General features: G+C 43.4%; 1 protein-coding gene across 2 annotated transcripts in view; it reads right to left on the bottom strand.

Annotated features, from left to right (window-relative positions):
- Window positions 1-21071, bottom strand: part of stau2 (staufen double-stranded RNA binding protein 2) — an 81611-nt gene that overhangs the window by 17158 nt on the left and 43382 nt on the right. For both annotated transcript variants that reach the window (XM_035143200.2, XM_035143199.2), the window contains exons 12-13: window positions 19869-20236; window positions 9318-9431 (exon numbers count right to left, since the gene is read on the bottom strand). In XM_035143200.2, coding sequence (XP_034999091.1) covers window positions 9318-9431; window positions 19869-20236 — 482 coding nt within the window. The remainder of the gene's footprint in view (window positions 1-9317; window positions 9432-19868; window positions 20237-21071) is intronic.

Here is a 21071-nt window from a genome sequence, read left to right as displayed (position 1 = left end):
AGCAACAAAAGAGTGAAATTACAACCAACAATACAGGTCATTGTGAAAAGTGTGTGTGTGTTGTAAATGTGTGGTTGTTTTTGTCAGAGTGGCAAAATCGTTTGCCTGCAATTACTGTCAGTGTGATTTGCTTTTGGAGCGCTGCAATAATGATTAATTCTCAGAAGTTTTTAACCACAAGACGTATGTCACGTATCAAGTTAAATGGCTTTTTAAAAATCCAGAACTTTTCTTTGCAGCGTTGCACAATAGCAGCTCAATGTGTTGTGCAACTCTCCAGTCGTGGGGCAGGACTGACAGTGACTACGTTCACATGTATGCTAATATGCAGATATTAACCAGATTAAGCCAAGAGTCTGAATAAGACACTGCAATGGAAACAGTATTTTCTTATTACTTTAACAAAGAAAACACCCAAAATGATATAAATCATCGTACATTAAACCTTCAGGTTGGGATAATGTCAAATATAATAGTGTAGTGGACGTAATGACGTGAGTAATAATCGGGCTATGCTCTGTAACATGTAAACGGGAATATTAATTGAATATTCTCTTAGCAACTGAAACATCGGAATGGAAATATTGCCTCATTCCGAACAAGGTCAATAGTCAGAATATTGGTGTCTATGTAAACGTAGTCAGTGTTGGATCGTCGTCCTTTGCTTCATCTGTCTTCTGATATGCTGGAGCATTGTCATTTTAACTGTGTGTATAAACCATGTGTAAAAACTGAATACACGTTTCCACTGAGCTCATAAAGAGGATTATGAATTAACACATCAACAAGAGACAATTTACATAATGTTGGTTATGAAACCAAGCAGAGACGTTAACCTTTGCAGAGTTGAAACGAAACAGTGTCAGTGTTAGAAAAGGTGTTTTTTCTTCCCAGGTGAGATAACTCACACATTATCACCGGGAGATGGCGAAGCGGAGGGAAAAGATTAAATACCTGGCCCTTATCTCTGGGACCTTTTCAGCGAGGCGAACTATCACTCAGTATCAAATGACATTAAGCTAATGTGCCAAAGACGCTACAAAAGAGCGGTGGGTAACTTGCTTGTGCCTTCCACGGGGGGGGGATAAGTGAAGAGAGGTGTGATTGGTTTAGGGACCCTTACACCAAATTTGTTTGTGTGGGAAATGACACTAGTAGTCTTGCAGCACCTAAGGTTGCAAGGCCACTGCCAAAATATCATGCTCCTCTTAGCATGGAGGTGATAATGAATCTAGCACCTTTGTTTACCTTAAAGCAATCACACTGGTCTAACAGGTACGAAAGCAACAGGGAGGTGGGGAGGGGGGGGGCAATTAATATGTATACACATAAACAGATTTAAAACCTCCCTTTTATTCATTAGTTACCAACAACAAAATTTGTTATTTGCACAAAATAAAAGACAAAAGCTAATTAGGATGGTAACGCTACAAGTAAAATCACGTTTGTGATCAGTCGTGGGCACGGCCTCGAATGTTTTCAGCTCTCTAACTGGATCATGTGTCAACAATTCAGCTTTCAGAGACACTCCAGGTTATGGAATTTAATCTAAACTGACAGGTAGGGTAACACTATCTGTCATGCTCACCATATATTTGAGTGTCTGACAATTTTACACATCTCTGACAAGTGTCGAGTTACTTTCTCGCACATACTTTACCAACACTCGCCAACAGCCTGGAGCGCAGACACTGAGGATTTCAGTTTTGTTTTCATAACTACAGAACAGAAGTTATCGTCTGCTTCGCCGGCACTTGCGGATAAATATTGTTTCTTGTCATGGAAGCCCGTTTAATCATCTTCCATCCATGTTTTGTTAACACGTTGCTGCTCAGAGTGATGATGTATTAGTACGCAGAGATCATGGAAGACTGAAGAGTAAAAGAGAGCGTTTCTCTTTTCATTGAAGTCTGAGGTACGGCTCTGATCCTTGCATTACATGACATGAGACACATGCACACCAGAGGAAACCTTTTAGAAATGCTGTCTGCATTAACTCATATTGCTCAGGGATCGTGACACAAGGCCGGCTGCTTTGTTACACGGTGTTAAAGGGTCAGCTCACCCATATCACAAATATACTGTACCTAACTTTTTTTTCTAAAGAAAAAGTCCCTACAATGACTGGAAGGATGTTCTGCGGATTATCCTCAAAATTAGGAAAAGTTATTCAGTAAAAAGCTCCATTCATCTCTGTGAAATCTCTAAACAAACAAAAGCAAAGTTATCTGCCCGAATAGATACTGTAATAAATAATATATTTCAACAGTCCCCTTATGGAACCACATTTAAATTCACTAGATCTGAACTTTTATTTGGATCTGCACCAAGATCCAAACACAGAAATCCTCAAATTTTGAAAAACGATGAGGTGATGAGGTAAACTCTGCTTCGCATATTGAAAACGTGATAAATATTTTTCAATATGTTAACATTTTAAAGACTGAATGATGTGTCGATTAAGTGGATAAAGTTATCAGTGGTTTACTGACTAATGGAAATAATAATTATCTGCAGCCCTAAAGTGAGGGATGAACTGACATTTCATAGTTAAGTTTTAATTTCCACCTTATACTAAATACAGTGCAAGTTAGTTTATTATTTTAAATTTTCCATATTATGTTTAAAAGTAAGTCAAGCACAGTCCAACTCAAGTGTCTGTGTTTAGTTCCACACCATGTCAGCTCTTCACAGACATGCTAATGTTCCAAGGGGCCACTTGAAACTATCAGCACGTCCCCTAATGGGCAAGTTCATGTTTATTCTCTCCCCACTGGTCACTGCTTCCTCTGGTGCGCCAAAAAGAAGACAGTCACTATCTCCCATTTTCTCATCTCCTGTCGTCATCAATCTCTCGTAATCCCACTCGATCAATTTCTCTCCAGTACCCCCCCCCCCCTTCTTTCTCTTGTTGCCTTTCTGGATCCTTTACCCCTCCCCCTCCTCCATCATTCTTTCACTGCTTCTTCTCCTCTCCCATCTCACTCTAATCTCCTGGTCTGAAAGGTGTTTCCTGAGGAGTGCATGTGGGAAGACAGGCGGGAGTGATGGATCGCTCCGTGGATGCTTCACTTTGTCCGCTCTCCAGGGTGGGAACGGGGTGGGGTAAGGGTGGCGGGAGCGGCAGGGGTCTGGTAGGTCTGACAGTGGGAGCTGGGTGAGGTGGTGTCGGGGAGGCGGGAAAACCACGAAAGGTGGTGTTGTGGGGGAGCGGGGGCGCTCTGTGACCGCTCCCCCTCCTGTTATGTATGATGTGGACTAATTACACACAAGAATGAGCGCTGTGCAAACATGTGCTTCCTGCTGCAAACTGCAACCACAACATGTTTGTTAAATCTTTAATGTCCGCTTCAAAATGACTGAATGAATGAATTGTGAAACATTGCATTAAGACATTAAACAGCTATTCATCCATCACTCTATTTCCTGGCAAAGAGATTAGGCCTCGTAATACTCCAATTTCACTTAATAAAACAGATCAAGTAAAAATGTTCAGCTCAATTTAGGATAAATCTCCAACTTTTCCAGCCACAACCCACAACACAAAGGTTTTACATCTGGCTCACCACAAATGTGTCACTGGCGAAGCATTCCTTAAACCTCTATATAAAGGCAGTGTCTCAGAGCTCTTCACCATCACTTTGCCTGGTGGACAGTGGTTTTTACTCGGGCCACAAACCAACCGTAATGTTATTGTTGTTACCTTCAGTAGACAATTCTATCTGTTCTAATTCTAACAGTGCTTGTGTTTCCTCTTGCGAGTCCTTTCCATGGAGCCGTGGAAATTCTTCGGACTGGCTCCGCTCAGAGAAGCAGCAGATGAATGCTCCTGCGGGCCAATGTTTTGGATCATTGCACTCAGCTGTGACCGGATATCAGCCAAACATTTATTGGTTCTTTTCAAGCTCGTTTTTTTAAACCCAAACTTTCCTGCAGATACAGACATAACATGTACGCATGAACTGAAGTGGAAAATCCTGACAAACTATATCATGTGATTTTTTTTTACAACTTGCCTCTTCACATACAGCTGGAAATCACCTCATGAAGCATTAAAAATTTGATTCAAGGAGATGGTGTCGTTCTTTTAATGACTTGATTATCTCTGCTTGAAATAACACCGGCAGAGGGTGATAAGTTTAATCAGACTTAGAGATGTCTCTCTTCTGCATCCATTCAAAGATTTCAGCTTGTGTAAATGCAGATTAGGCCCCGCTCCTCTGTTTTCCCCACATACATCCAGGTGCTGTGTTTGGTTACACGTCACAGGCACATAAAGAGGAGATAGACGAGACAGATAAGCGCGGAGGAGAGGCTGTCCGACAGCTGCCTGCCTGGTTGGGTAACACTCCAGCGGGACCCCCCGCAAGGAGCCCGGCCTGGGGCGACGTCTGCGCTCCAGTAGGGAAGTAAGACTTCAAACACGAGGCCTGAGCAACCTCCACCCCTTTGCAGCTCCCTCTCCTGCTGTTCTCTTGGGCTCGGTGGGGGATCTCTGAAGACCGTCCCAGCAGTCATCACGCCATGAATCAGGGCCACTGTACTCACTACACTCTACTGTCACTTTCTTCCCTCACTTATATCCACACTTCCAGACAAATAAACGAAGGCAGGAATGTGTGCAACATGCAAATAGTTGTGCTCCTCACCACTGGGCCTCATTATTAGGTCCCTCCAGCCCTTCATCCTTCAAATCCACATACCAGGGACAAGGTCAGATGCCCAATTAATTTTGGCAGAACAGTTCAATGATTTGTTTTTGCAGGGCGGACTGGGTAACCTGGTGGCATGGTTATCTGTATGAGTCTGTGGATCTGGCAGAAGATAACAGAAGAGGTGAAGAGAGCAAGCAGGTGAACAAATGGTGTTTTGGTAAGTTAATGTCGGCCGAATGTCTGGGAAAGAGGGAACCATCTCCGTACATAAAGTCTGTTCATCTGCAGGTTTCAAAGAAAATTGGTTTGACTCACAGAGACGAGAGAAAAGTAACATTTTCCATAACACCAGACACCTGGAAAACCTGATGCAGCTCGCAAGAAATAAATCCTGACAAAGGCGTCCAGTGGGCCTCATTACCTGAAAACACTTCTACAACACATTTAATCCTGATGTCCGGCATGTCATATCAAATCAGCCAAAATGTGCTCTTGCTGCAGGAGACCCATGCAGCCACAGCTGACAATCTGAGAGACGGAGCCCCTGGGAGCCAGGGTGGCTCAGCTGAGGACATAGCTGCACGCAAAGCAACCCCACACACACAAATACAGACAAACACACACAAGAGTCTGGTGGCAGACAACAGTCCCCCTGTCATCTTCGATTGCGGCCTGCTCATGTTGGACCAGCGACACCTCACACACAGCTCAGTGGGCCTTGGCCCCCCTGGTGTCCCACTGCCGCCACAGAGGGACTGCCAGACAGTTACTTCAGCTCTGCAGAACAAACACAGGAATCGGCCTGTCTAAAAAAGTATGGAGGGAAATATGTCTAAATATATATCGAAGTGCAATGGTCTATTTTCGGCCTTTTTTAGAAGACAGATAATCAATGAGTGAGAGAGGAACCGAGCAGACAACGGGTCTGGAAGTTTGTGGTCACGGAGTAACTCATGGTTGTAAGCTTGAGTGCGCTTCAAACAAGAGGTCACCAAAATATAATCCTGCAGCTGAATATGGGAGCAGAGAACATTGTTTTACAGTGCTGCCTTAAAAAAAGTTGCTTCACGGTGTAGTTTTCCTTTCTCCTCTATTTGTTGGAGGACATGTTGACAAACATCTTTGGCTCCGGGCAACGTTCATTGAATGCAGCAGCCTGCGGGCTCACATGTGTTTGGCAGATGGCACCGAATAGATGGCACATAAGGTCAGAAGGAGCACTCAGCTGTATATCTCTCGCACATACAGGCCCGCCAGGAATGTCTGCACAAGGCCAAGGATTATGGCACCTCAGGTCTGTGGTGTGTGTGTGTGTTTATGTGTAGGTGCGTCTCTGGTGTGTGTTCCTGTCTGTGTTTGCACTTGTTGATAAAGATCGGAAACCCATTGTAAAAATGATACTGACAACACCTCTGCTCTGGATCATTAGTGTTTACTCTCCCACACAAATGATTTACTCTTATGTCACAAACTTTGTACCTTTTATGGGCAATTCATTCTCTATTAGTACACAAATACTTCAGTATGTTTGAGATACATTCTTCCATTTATGTGCACAGTACTTGATGATGCAATGTAAAAACATTTGCACAAAACAGCCCAAAATGAGACTTGAGGACGTGACCTGATGTAGCAGGAGCTGGAAACACCACCTCTTTCTCAGTGTAAACTTTGCTCAGCTGCAATGTTAAGTGTTCACAAGGCGGAAACTTACAACATAAATAAATTAAAATGGGTGGCACCACAGAAACTACTTCTTATGTAGAGATTGATTATTCGTAAACGTGGACGGAAATGAAGTGAAGCCAAGGAACCAGCTGAACTTGTTAATAACTTGTTACTTTTAAACATATTTAAAGCAAAGAGCAAAAGAGGCAATGACGATAAATCTGACACTTGATATAAAAGCGTTTCAAAAACGAAGTAAATTTAAAAAGTACCTCAGTATTTATAGAAAGCCTGTTTACGATTTACTCATTTCTATGCTACTGTTCTACAGTTGGACAATTAACTAATCAGATTACATATTTTCATTGGTATTTGAAAGACAAAAGGTTTCAGGGCCATGTGTGTTCTTTCTTCAAGTCATTGTTTTACTGCCATATGATGACAGCTGCTAATTAAGTGTAATAATCAAAAGCTGCAATAGTTTTTTTTAATGATGTAACAAATGATTACACAAATTAAGGTTGAAACAGATCTGACTTGTTAACACTTCTATTGCAACACCTGACACCTGACATCTGATGTATCCACTCTTCACCCAATTGCCAAATAAATCCTGGAAAGTAAGAATACACAAAGGACTTATTTGAATAATTAGAAACACGTTTCGGAAACAACCGTTTTCAATGGAGACACGAGTCCCACAAATTTCTATTGTATTGTGTCTGGAGACAACAACACGAGACAAAACTGTAAATCAGACAGAAAGAAGAAAGTTTCTAACCGTTTTGAATTAATCCAGATCTCGCACATGCTTCATCAAGTGTTGTTTTGTATGTACTGTTTGGTTTCCTCAGCTACTCATCCACAACTGCAGTCCATATCTCACACATCTTTCCTTCACACATCACGGGCAGAGATGTGTGGAGAGGATTTCCGTCGGCTGTTGATCCTTATCAAACGCTCTGCTCTACCTGACATAAACCTCCATGAAAGCAAATGAGATAACGAGGCAGGAACTTCCCAGAGAGGCGTATAATGACACAGACCAGAGGGAGCATGCGTTACTCTGTTAGCCGTGTGTGTACAGCAACAAAGACAGGCTCCGGGAGAGGTTTAATGCTTCTTCTCCGAGACATCCTCTGTTCCATCTCATCAGATTTACAATGTCTAATTGCACAGATAAAAGTGCTGGGTGTGTGTTTGTGCGTATCTGTGCCAAGGCCAACACGTGGCATAGGCAACACGTGGAGCTCCCCTGGATTATTAGTTGTCGAGTCAGACGCTTGACGGATTGATCTGAATGGGTGCAACTGAGCTCGTCCAGCACACGAGGGAACCTGTTCTATTGACTTACAGGTAAACTCTGAGGGCCTTATTAGTAAGTCAACAACTACTCCATCCTCACAGCGGCCGGCATCATCACCATCATCACGGTAAAGCTGACAAAATGTGTGACGCCTTCGGGCCTACTTTGTTCAACAAGTGTTGGGGTTTGGGGGCTGCTGAGGGCGACCCCCTCATTGTTAGGTGCTCCCTTTGTGGTCGTACTCCTCACTGTACTGAGATGAGGGAAAGAAAAGGCTTCTAACAGTCGGTCATGCCCCAGTGCTCCTGGCAACAACAGGTCCTGAGGACGCAGACCTGCCTGGCCTATATTGGCTTGGCTCTCAGTTAGCGGTGGCGGCACCAGCCCCCTGTCAGCTGTCCCATTCAGGGACTGGGCCGGCCCTTTATTAAAGCTTTGAAGGCTGCCGAACAAAGGGGCGTCCTATGTTTAGATGATAGAATGTAAGCAACTGCTTTTCTGCTTGGGCAACACAAGACAAAGAGCCTCCTTCTGAATATGGGGAGTACGCGAGAGAGAGTGAGTGAGAAAAACCGAAGAGGGAGGGAGAAAATACGAGGGGCAGGCCACGAGCTGTGGTGATACTCCGTCTATGATAGATTGAAAATCATAGTGAGCTGGCAGCTGCGTGTGTGAGGAACAGAGGCTTGTCTGACCAAAATGCAACGAGGGATTATTACCACAGGTGGTTCCGATGATCTGGCGATTAATAATTAAGCCACGGAGCCAAGACTTCTCCGTTAATTAGAGGATGGAGGAAGATGGAGGACCGCTGCCTCCTCACAATATGACCTATATACTACACTGTATACACTACATGCCACACTTCAGTGAACCAGGATAAGCAGATACTTAGGGGTCGAGCACAGATGATATTAGCAGACATTATTGGCTCTAACAGTATGTTGGCTGAAGCAAATCATAGAGGAGTTAACTACAGCATTAAAAACCTGTCTTGACCTGTCAACGCTGATGCATATATGACATGTATTTTTGTCAGTAGTTTTAGTTTGATGTGTTTTTATCCATAGTTATTACACAAAATGATTAAACCTCCATTCATGTATGTTAGGCCAGTTTTGGTCTGGGGATTCCTTTTTGCTCACTGCGGAGAGTGTTTGGGCAAAGTAAAATTAAACCTCTAGAAGGAGTGTGGATGCCCAAACCAAGCTTGTCGGCACAAAACGAGTTGGGCTGATTCAGACAAAAACGTTGAAATGATATTCAGTTTTAGTCAAATTGGCGGTATTTGATTTTTTACACCCAACATGCCTGTAAATCGCATAAATCACTGGGCTTGGGTCAGGCTCGGACACAAAAAACAAATGCCTGACATGTTCGGGTTGGGCTCGGCTAGTTTTCTCTCGGGCTCGGTCAGATTTGCACAGAAAATTGTGGCCTGAGCTGCATTCTATTCTATATGAGAGTCTAGGTTGGAAAGATGGTGAGCATTTTGATGTAGGAACTGCTTGCTACCAGGTTTGTGCAAGAGCATTCAGATTGCTGATTGATCATGTACGTTTTTAGATTGATGCTGCAACACTTTGAGCTTCCACATTTCATTTTTGTGAACTGCTTCTAACAGCATGAATTCAGTGAGACACCCACCCCCCCACCCCTTACTTGCATACACGTACGCTCACACATACCTGGTCATGGCTGGCTTGGAGGGTGCTCCCAGTGCCGTGGAAAGTCATTTGCACAGGGGAGAGGGTCAGATAGGTCACAAAATCCTTACCACTCTGCGCATCAGTGTACTGCACCTGGGAAAGAGGGCAAAGGTCGACAAATTCAGTTAGCCAAAAAAGTAAACACAGGAAAACATCAGTCAGTGCACAGATGACGAGAGCACTGAGGTTTTCAGCGGGATACGGTCTCGTGTTTTTGGAAGTGGTTGGCTTGAGAGTAAATCTTGCATGTCTAATTGCCACCAGAACATTTGTGGACAATTACCCCACACCACACCACACCGAGATGGCAATGGGGGGAAATGGATGTATGGACGTGTACACGTGTTGGCGAGGGGGCATCCGAGGGGGTGGTGGTGACATCACTGGCGACCCCTCATCATTGAGAGGGTAACTCTGCAGGCATTCTTAAATGCTGCGCAATTAGGGCTGTTATGACATGATGCTCCTCTGGGACAGTCTGCTCCTGAGATCCAAGGGCTTTGGGCAAGACTGCTTATCTGCCCTACTTCTCACTGACTCCGCGCACATTTGCATGTGTATATGTCCGTTTATGTGCGCATGTGTTTGCCTGGCCTACTTATGCCAAGGACAGCTGCAGGCATTCTAATAAATGGCGCAAATAAGCATGAGAACTGAAAGCAGGGAAATATCGGACTGATGGAGGGAGACAAAGGACAGACGGGACGGGAGAGGGACATTAGTGAGTCAAAATGGTTTCACACTACCAAGGGCAAATGAAAAAGTAAGCGAGCAGGTATGAATGAATCTAGCTTTGGAAACAACACGGCTTCTAGTACACTTCACTAAAAGTGGACTGCACTCCTCAGATAAGTCAGATATAATAAAAATGGGCTGTTACTAGATTTTCTGACGGGAATTGTAGAGTTTCGGCCAAAATGAACAATAATAATTACGTAGTTTTACTCTCTAATCAGGGGAAAGTATGTGTGTGTGTGTGTGTGTATTTCCCTGTGTGTATTCTAACTAACCTCACGTGATCTAAGTTTGATCTCATCTCAGCTACAGTTTTGTTGGCCATGCATACGTAACTCATGTGCACACACATGCACGCACAGACATATATGACCTGTGACTGAAAGCTTCCAGAGCGAGGTGTGTGCGTCTCTCCGAATGAGTTATGATCGTATGTGGACAAGTGTGTGTGTGTGCTCCAGCCGGCCAGACACATGGACGTCTGCCCATAAAGACACAGACCCATCATAACATACACAAACACACGTTGATATGAGCATGTGCGCACAGAGATATGAGCGATCAGGTGATGTTAAATATAGTCCGCGCGAGGAAGACACACATGCATGTGAACGCACACCTGCTGATGCGGAGATGGGCCCACGGTGATAAATTGTGGAATGCTATCTGTTATGTGTATGAATGATGAATGTAGTAAAGTTAGCCGTGGAAAAAGCTTTCTCTGACAAGTTAATCTCTAATAAATTCTCCAGACGTCAACATTAGCGGGACGGAGAAAGAAAGAGAGAGAGGGGTGAAGAAAAGAAAAAAGATGGAGGCGGGGGACTTTTTAGGGGCAGGAATATAATTGTCCGGTAACACGAATCCCATTTCAGAAAGTTTGGAAATATATGTGAATGTGCTAAGCTGCTTCTATAAATCTCGGGAATTCCGCTTGTGTGTGAAGAAAAACAGGACTATGGGTGTGATCCCAAAGATATGGATCTGTGTGTGTGTGTGTGTGCGCGCACAACTGTCCAGTATGCTGGTTCATTTAGGCCGTACAAGGGGCTGCGGTTGAGAGCCTGTGATATATGGTGTAATCATGCTGTCTGATCAGCGGGCACTTGGCTCGGTTCATCTATTGCGAGCTGTCAGGCCTCCAGCTGAGGGTGAGGCCCTTCGATGGTGCTGGAGGAAACAGACCGTCTCTTTCAGCCTCTCACTGCACAGACATATGCAACTTAGAATTCCCAACTTCTTCCATTGTGCGTTTGGTTGGTTAAGTATTGTTTGATCATCAGGGTCCAAAGATTAGGAGTTGATTAAAGTAATTAAATCAAAACCCTTAACCATTTTTTAATCAAACATAAAGAGTGTTTTTAAAGTTTGATCTACATGTAAAAGGTCTATTCAATGTCAAAGTTTTATGTCTGTTTCATTCAGTCAGAGTAAAGATCTACTTTTGTGTTTTCTGTTCATTCTGTCATTTTTCCAGTGACAGGTCTCAACTGCCATTTAATAGATACACGTACCGCTCATCTACCCAACAGGATGAACTGTAAACCCTTTGGTAATACTTTAACTATCTCTCTAAGGCCATTATCTGATGACATTTTAAATTTGTCCAGTATTAATGAGCAAATTCTTCAGTCTCAGCAATACTTTGTCCTTAGATGTCATTAGCAGATGTTAGCATACAAATATGCTGACCTAAAATGGAGAATATGGTCAACATTTTAGCTGCGAAACATCGAAATATTAGCATTGTCACTGTCAGGATATGATCATGCCAACGTTAGCATTTAGTCCAAAGCAACTCTGTCAATTTCAGGAAAATGTCCGCACTTCAGTGGATGTCTAAAAGCAGCTTTAAAGATCTCATGGTGGGTCTAGAAACATACATTTTTTTGTACCTGTAATGCTCATTGACACAAAATGATATTGGAGATAAATCTTGATATCCTCTCATCACCAGCCAAAATCTGATTAAAACAAGGTTGGCAGGTCACCATAAATCACCTGGAGGTTTTTGTTTCTTGGTACTTAATTGATAAAACAGACAAAGTACCTGCTTACTTTCATTTACCAGTGCCTGTAACCCATCGACAGGAAAAAATGTCTGTCGATCTTCTAGCATCAAAGAACATTACAGCATCATCTCATTGGCAATGATTTTGTGGAAAGTAAAAGAACAAGCATCTTGAAAACAAACTGTCTATTATCCCATCAAGCCAGTCTGTTTTGAGTGCATGTTTGTATGCATCTGTGAGTGCATGCATTCTAAACAGGCCTAACTAATCATCCCAGGTCCCAACTCCAAAAACAGCCTCTAATCCACTTCCTTTAGAGACAAAGAGGCAGGAGAGTTATGCAAGGCCTGCGATTGATCGGCGGCACTAATGTGGAACGACCTCTGACATCTGGCTTCTAAAGCTGGATGGCTCCTCTTCAAATGCTGCTCGTTATTCGAACAAACACGAACATGCACAAACTAAAAAGAAATCACAGTCATAGCGCCCATGCAGCCATGCTTGAATTTTATGTGAAGTGCACAAATATGCACCGCAAATACCCACAAATACAGATCTAGATAGGCATGAGAGGGCGCAAAGTACATGCACATATACACAAAGGATATAATTGTACGACTCTATTATTAGGATTGTGTTCCCCAAAAAACAATACTTAGTACTGAAGGACAATGAGCTAGTCGAGTGCAGGAGAGTGAGTCAAAGAGCATGGAAATAACTTTGACTCTACCAAAATAAACAAGCCATTTTCAGCCGAAGCTGACCCGCTGTCATTGTTGGTGAGAAGCAATTAGAGGTCCACATCGAGTCACTTCAGCTGGAACCTCAGGGGTCAAGAGTGTTTGAAGCGCACTGTTAATATACCTTTCACTTCTACTAATGGTTGAGGGAAAACAAAGCTGCTACTCTAAAAACTTTAGAGTGCACTTTGGCCCAATCACAGACAGAGGTCTTAAGACAATGAGACAAAGTGAGTATAGAGTTTTATTGAAGCCAGTTGGTGATTGAGAACTTGCATTCACGAATGGGATTTTCTCAGGAAATACCAGAAAAAAAGAAACCACTGTAAAATTGAATGCAATCTATCAGCGTAAACTGCTGACAGTCAGATGGGTGGTGTTTCACTGGTGGTTTTTAAGCAAACAACTAAGATTATACTAAAACAAGGTCAGTTGTTAAAATTATATACCAAAAAGTGAGCAGAAGGGCACTCAGAGAGCACATCCCTCCACAAAGGGGTTCTTCCTTGGCCCATAGTCCACGCTTCCATCAAGTTTCAAGGAAACGCTTGAGTAGATTTTGCATAATCTTGCAGGCAATCAGACAAACAGCAATGAAAACATCACCTCTAGGTAATAACTAAAGTATTTGAATCAAAAGGGCACTACTGACAAGCACACTTGTCTGTTAGCTAGCTATAGGAAGTCCAGGAGTAGCCATGATGTGAATGTGTAAATGTCCATAAAACTGCTCCCCCTCTGCTTGACAAGTCCCAGCTTTTGTCAAAGGAACATGATCACGTCAATGAAAATGAGAAATGATAAAGGCTGGTACTGTACCTAGCTTCCAGAAACAATAGCGTTCTGCAGCCACGAGACATCAGTAATTTATGATGAATGCAAACAAGCAGTATCAGATCCTTATTGGTCAGAGCACTGGTCTGAGATGTTAGGAGATGTATTGATTTCACATTAGCATCGTTTTTGTTTTTTGCTTTAACTAGTCAAACACTGCTCGTCTTGCTTATCCTGACGGTACGCCAATGGAAAGTGGCACTTGATTTTGCAGTACTAGAAAAAAATATTCCTGGTACAAGGTTTTGATTTACTAGGAGAGAAACAACATTCGAGACATTATTATCATAACTATGCATTGTTTTCTGACCACTTTGTTTTATCCAGAGAGGTTTGGGCACAGAACACGGCCCAAAGGGGATTTTTTACTATGTTATTATCCATCATTAAATTGTCATCAAAATATTTGGGACTCTGTTTGCAACTTGTGAAAGAGCTCGCTCAGTACAGAAGTAGATTAAACTGGTGGTAGACGGCAGGCCAGGGTACTTCTGAGAACAGTAATTGGTGTGTGCAGATAATGAAGAGAGTTTGGATTCCAAAGAAAGTGCCAGCTTAACACACCCTCCATCTACCCATGCATCGCTGCCTAGTGTTGAGAATTACATGAAATATGATCTATACTATCAAAATACAAAGAACAAAAGCACGTGAAAGAAAGATTACGCTGCATATTCAAATTTGCAATGTGCTGTGCTGGCACTTGAGGATATTTGATTTAAAGGTCTGCAAATGGGCTTGATTGTGTAAAAACATCATCACTCAGTTATGCCAAACACACACAGACACAGGCGTGCGCACCGACATGAACGCAGAAGGCCACCATGTTAGCAGAGAGACTGTGCGCCGAGCCAGCGCAGCATCAACGGTCTGATTTATACCACCGACAAAACTTGTTTTCGAAGATCGCTCTTCACACAAATATGCCGCAGAGCACAGCTGGAAGCCATCACCCTGCCGTGGAAATCAAACGTGGTGGGATTAGCCATCCCAAAACGTATTTTCTAACGCAAATCCCAGAGTAAACACAGAGTCGAGGAATGAGACGATGACAAGGAGGTTGGAAACAAACTGTTAGAGGAGTCTTTGAACGTTTGTACCAGATCGGGCGTTTGATGTTGATACAGAGAGATGAGAGTCAGCAGTGGAGATCAGGAAGGGAGGAGAGAGGGTGGGGGAAAAAAGACAGAGGGTAGGAACTACCAGGCAGGGTACGAGGAGTAGTCGGAAACATTTGAAGTGGTCTTTCTAGTAAGCCAAAGAGGGAAGCGGCGAGAGGGAAGAGCAAACAACGTGCAAGTGTGAGAAATCCTGGGAACTGCACTGAATGGATATCAACACCAGCCACCCTCCCAGGATAGTGTTTTCATTAACATGGGATTTCCAACATAGAAGTACTGATTCCAGCGCAGCCATGAATACGGCCCTGCCTCCTCTCTAAAAATCCATCTCCCAACCTCAGCCCGTCATGGCTAGATAACATAACTCAGCCGATTGCTATCTCCGCTGTGTTATTGCTTTTGGATTTAGCAGGTGGACAGAACTGACAGATGCAGCAGATACCGCTCAGCTCTTCCAGACACAACCTGGAATGTTATGTTATCGTACAGTGTGCGATCTATGATTGCCATGCATGCAAGAGGATATTAACAGTTTCTAACAGGTGGCAAAAACCTGCGTCATTAAGATCTCAGATGTGACCCATATGATTGTGACAGCGCCAACCCATACATTTTAGTCAAACAAACGAAACTATCAGGTTCTGTTTTATGCTGCTGATCACAACTCTACAGGCCGAGGAAAATCTCTGCAACAATACACAAAGTGGCTCCGTCATATTTTCCATTTGCACAACCAGAGCTCAACCTCAGGAGGGGTTGTAATTTCCAATTCTTGCAGGAAAGGTGCGACATTTACTGTACCGGCCAGTTGCTTAGGAATATGGCTAACAGTATTACATTATGCAGAACAAAAATAATGAGCCGCTTGCTGGAAGGTTCTCTGCCTAATTTTTATGGAGCTTGGGCAAAACGATGCTAATCTAATCATTGTCCAGAACAAGCAAAATCAAATCATTATAACTTAGGAGCAAGACTTTTTTCGAAACTTAACATTTCATAGTGGACGTGATTCTAAGAAAAAAACACCTCCTCCTATAAATGAAAAGGTTAAGAGAGTCAATTTAATACACATGGATTTTGCGGCTACAGCCTTACTGGGTCATATTTGGTCTAATGTGACCAGTATCTTACGGGAGCTAATGTTAGCTTATATAAGCAATGTTTTTATATGATACTTTTACCCAGTCAGTTTGTTGACTTCATGACTCTTCTCCACTTGTACTACTTTAACATTAGCTTAGCATTTTAAGCAAATTGTATAGTGATTTAGCATTTAGCAATATCTAACCAAAGCCATTTTCAGATATGAACGCCAGATAATGTCCGGTGCAACCATCTCGGACATTTGCCTTCTCTAATACAGGCCCTCAAAAGACATTTCAGGAAAATATCCGGACTTCAGTGCATGTCTGAAAGCAGCGAAATATGGGACTGTTGTGTTTCTAACTGCTGTGTGTTGACGTAGATCAAATCACGATGGTTCGAATGATATACAGATGTAAACACAATAGGTCCACACATCCTAAACATAAATCTGATATGAGATGCACACAGTGGAACTAAATGTTTCTGTGGATAAAAACAAACAAATCCTGTCATCCTCGAGAGTACGACAATAACTTTTCCATGTTAGACACATGCCTGTCCACTGGCTACTCATGTAACTAACTGGGGATCATGTAACTTGCCATTATGCCTGAAGAATCACTCTGTGTTTGCCCACAAACAAGAGCAGCATGTGATCCCTCTCACACACACACACACACACACACACACACACACACACACACACACACACACACACACACACACACACACACACACACACACACACACACACACACACACACACACACACACACACACACACACACACACACACACACACACACACGTATTTCATCCACACTTCCTTTCTCGCTCTGTCCACTTCACTCCTGTCTTCTTCATTAATTCGCTCAACCACTAAATCACTCCAACTCTGCCGACCCACATGCACAGACCGAAAGAGCTGTGATGATTAAAAAGCCAATTGGAAATAAAGTGGATGTAATCAAGTGTGACGAGCTCGAGAGTAAATCATTAGCGCATTTGTCTCAGTCCAGGTGTGTACTGTGGTTTCATTTGAAGGTGAAGATAAAAAAAAATATCATTAGATTTCCATCAATCATTGATCTTTGATATAAAATCTCCTGCTCACTTTGGGAAAATGGGTAAAAGGTAATAATCTGAAGTAGCAGCAGTCTGTCATGACTATTAAGTAATGTGATGGCAGAGTAGATGGGCAGCTGGTGACTGCAATGCTGAGGTCAAAGCCTTCAACAAACTACACAAACAGCAAGAGAAGTAAGAGTTGGTCATTAAGAACAGAGGAAGCAATTAAGATGGAGCTGCAGAAAGATATTATGTATATTACATATTTATAATAAACCAGAAAGCAAAGAGAGATACACGGACATAGAGAAAGAAGCAGAATCTGTTACGTGGCTCTTACTCAGAACTTCATCCTTGGCCCATGTGTTGTCTATTACCTCCTGCTTCTTTGTTTCTGCCCTACTTCTAGCACACATACCCACCGTGCCAACAACACGCCAGCCAAATTAATAGGAAATACACACACACACACACAACACACACACACAACACACACACACACACACACACACACACACACACACACACACACACACACACACACACACACACACACACACACACACACACACACACACACACACACACACACACACACACACACACACACGAGTAAGTGCCAGCATCCTCGCTCCAAGCTGGCGTGAGTACAACACACTGTTGCTTATCCAGTCAGAGCTTCCACCAGAGGCTATTTTCCAATCAAATCAAAAGAAGGGCTTAGCAGGTAGGTCCGGCCCTTTGTCTGCTGAGCTGGATGGCTGAAACAGACACTATGAGAATGTCCTCTGTGTTTGCTTAGTTGCTTTAATCCAATGTTGGGCAGTCATTGTAATCCGCTCACTTGGATAACATAATTACATTACAAAAACAAAGTTACTAATCAGACCAGGAGATTATTATCAAATTACTGAAAAAAAATCTTATGGTGGATCTGAGCCCTTGTTTGTTGTTGAGTGTGGTCAAGTGAGAGCTGGCCCGACACGAAGCGGCACATTATGTGTCCGGTGGAAAAGCCGACAAGTGCAGGTTTTGGCAAAAACATTTGAATGTCTGTGGTGGTTTATCCCACAAAAACACATAAGAATACATAAGCCTTAAGAGGTCTGCTTGACATGGCTGTTGAGACAACCAGAGGTTCTCATTACAAACCAAGATGATTTGAAACATCCCCTCAATGGAACACATATTGTCTGCATGTCTCAATTACAGCCTGAATTCCTCACTTAAGAAACACAAACACACGGAAATATGTGACGACACTGATAGTTAAGTGTGTATTTATTCACAGAAATGCATGTAAGGGTGCACAGACAAAAGATATGTGTATACATGTGGGAAATAACTTATGGTTTGTATAGCATGCAAGAGAACGACGAGGACTTAAACTTCACACAGGCTTTGACCAACTCTTCCATTTCTACTAAACAGAACCTGCTGTGTGTGTGTGTGTGTTTGGGCTTGGCCTGGCAGCAGAGCTCTCTCAGGTTACCCACACACAGGAAGGCTCAGAGCAATAACAAAGGCCTTTCAAAAGAACCCTCAGCAGGTTAAGATAAAATGTTTTCGCTCTAACTGATAAAAAGCATCTGCAGCTTTAGTGAACGGGCGCTGGTATCAGTGGCGTGGTATGCGCTACAGATCGGGCGGCGCAGATTAAAACAGAACATGGGTTGTCTCTTTATTGGACACAAAGACACACACGGAGTGCTGAGAGTGAGCTGTGTGTGTGTGTGTGTGTGTGTGTGTGTGTGTGTGTGTGTGTGTGTGTGTGTGTGTGTGTGTGTGTCCAGTCCTGTAATGACAGAAGCACCTGTGAGGTTTAGTTCCTGGTTTAAATCAGCAGCCTGCCAATAATGCCTACAGGGTGAAACAGAAAACAAATTGTGTTTTATTGAGCGATACTATGTTCTAGACTCTTCACACGAGGCCACTTGTCCTGTAGTGGTATCCCTCTCATTACTCTCTTCTTCTCAGAAAGGCTTTTCCGAGCAGTCGTGTCATTATCTACAAACATAAATGCAGCAGTTGCAGGTGATTAGAGGTGAAGATTGTGCACAATATGCTCCGTGCACGTGTTTGGATCCATAGAGCCTCTATCGCTTTAGTGACAAGGTTTCAAGTGGTGTACATGTGGTTTCCTCTGTTCAACCCCACAGGTTGACCAAGACCACATTCATATTTATACGGAGGGAGAATCCAAGGGAGTGTGTGTGCATGCGTGCTTTGTGTGTGTGTGTGTGTGTATGGGTGGGTGGGTAGAGGGGAAATATTTTTTGTATGGTCACGCGAACATCTGTGTGCCGTCACTTTAGCATGTGTGCACACTGCATGACTGTACCACAGGGTGTTCGCAGCTTTTACCAAGTTTGAATTTTGACTTTTATGACCTAATTGATGCCAGTTAGAAATGAAATACAAGCCCTTGTTCCACAAGGGGGGAAAAATGTGAAACTGGAAACAATTGTGTGCCTATCAGCATGGAGTCCTCTGTGATGGGGCATTTAGGGGCATCCAGAAGAAACAAAGAACATTTGTGAAAAAAACAGAATTACTTTCTCCAACATAAGTCTCACTTTCTGCATTTTCATTTCTATCACTTCACTCATCACAGTAAATGCAGGTTGCAGACTACAGCCTAGTTCACACTACACGATTGCAGCTTTTAAGAGTTCACAAACAGCGATTGGAGTGAATTAGGCTCAGAGATTTCTTGGGGTTTTGAGGTTTGAAATCTGAACCAGGAAGTCTGAAATGTGATGTTTTTGGACAGCTCAAGCAAATGCTACTATTTCACCTTTGTTCTTTCTTTGAAATAAGTTTGTCACTATTATCAAAAGGAAAGCCAAAACTACAGATGGAGACTTCAATTTAGATATTTTTCCGGCTCTACAGACACCCTAGTGGCAGCATGTCCACCTTGTTGCATCTTACCTGGAAGCCCTGGATGCGAGCCAGGTAGTCCAACTGCTGTGCAGGCTGCACCGAGACGCCACAGGCCAGAGCCGGGTTCTTCCCTTTTATGGGCAGGGAGGCGTCAGCAGTGGGTGACTGGCCATTAAGAAGCAGCTCCCTGGCCATGGTAGCAGTCGGGCTGGGTGAAGAGGGTGAGCCGCTGTAATACGGAGGGTGTCCTGGGGGCAGCGGGGCAGAGCAGGGCCCCATGTCTTTGGATGGTATGTAGTTGACGGAGTTGCCATTGTTGCCGCTGCTGCAAGGGCCCGAGGCGCTGCCCCCCTGCTTCCTGCTGGCCTCCATCTCCTGGTAGACGTCGGGGCTGAGGTGGAGCAGACCTTTCTGTGCTGGAGGGGTCAAGGAAGAGGGGAGGGAGGAGAGGAAAACAGGAACAAATTAAATGATGGATAAATTAACAGAGATGAGAAGGTGGAGGAGCAGAGGGCAGAGAATGACCATGAATTGTGTTTATTAAGAGCATTAAGGACAGAGTAGGAGAAAGAGGGAGAAGGGAGAGAAAAATGGTTTATTATTCCTCTCGTTATTAAGGGTCAAATGATCGAAATACACACACTCCTCTGCTGCTCACTACCCCCATGACAGTTTCTTCTAGAGGTCGCCATGACCTTTAGAACAAACTTTGGACCCGACCAGGAACAGACTCACCCGTACCTGACATGCATGAATTTATTTTCATGTGGTTTGGCATTTCCGAGCACTTTCAAAGTGTCTGCTGGAAAACACACAGAACCTCTTACTTTCTCACGATAAAACACGAAGACACAGACACAAATGGAGAATCTAGCAATATCAGATTGGATTTGACTTCATCACTGACGGAAAACGGCATCGGCAGCTAACTGGCGTCCTGCTTCACTTCTAACGTCTCCTCAACAACAGACATGTTAGAACTCAGCGGCAGGTTCGCTCTCAGATCAAGGTTCTTGAGGGAATATTTCAGTGGCTCGAGGAAACATCCTGAGCGATTTTGATCCAGGATGCGGAGGAACCTTTGTTGTCTGAGCGGCTTTTCTTCAACAGGATGCAGCTCCATCCAGACATGCTGTGGTTTTAGCCAGCTAAGCGCAACAGCGATCCAAGCCCATGTTTGCAATCCAGACCATTTGGATAAATCTAAATGTTGGCTTCCTGCGCTCTGACATCACTATCCTGAAATGGTCG

Source organism: Hippoglossus stenolepis, chromosome 19 (genome assembly GCF_022539355.2).
Source record: "Hippoglossus stenolepis isolate QCI-W04-F060 chromosome 19, HSTE1.2, whole genome shotgun sequence".
NCBI lineage: Eukaryota > Metazoa > Chordata > Actinopteri > Pleuronectiformes > Pleuronectidae > Hippoglossus > Hippoglossus stenolepis.
Note: the sequence above shows the minus strand (reverse complement) of the source record. Positions and strands in the feature narration are given on the sequence as shown.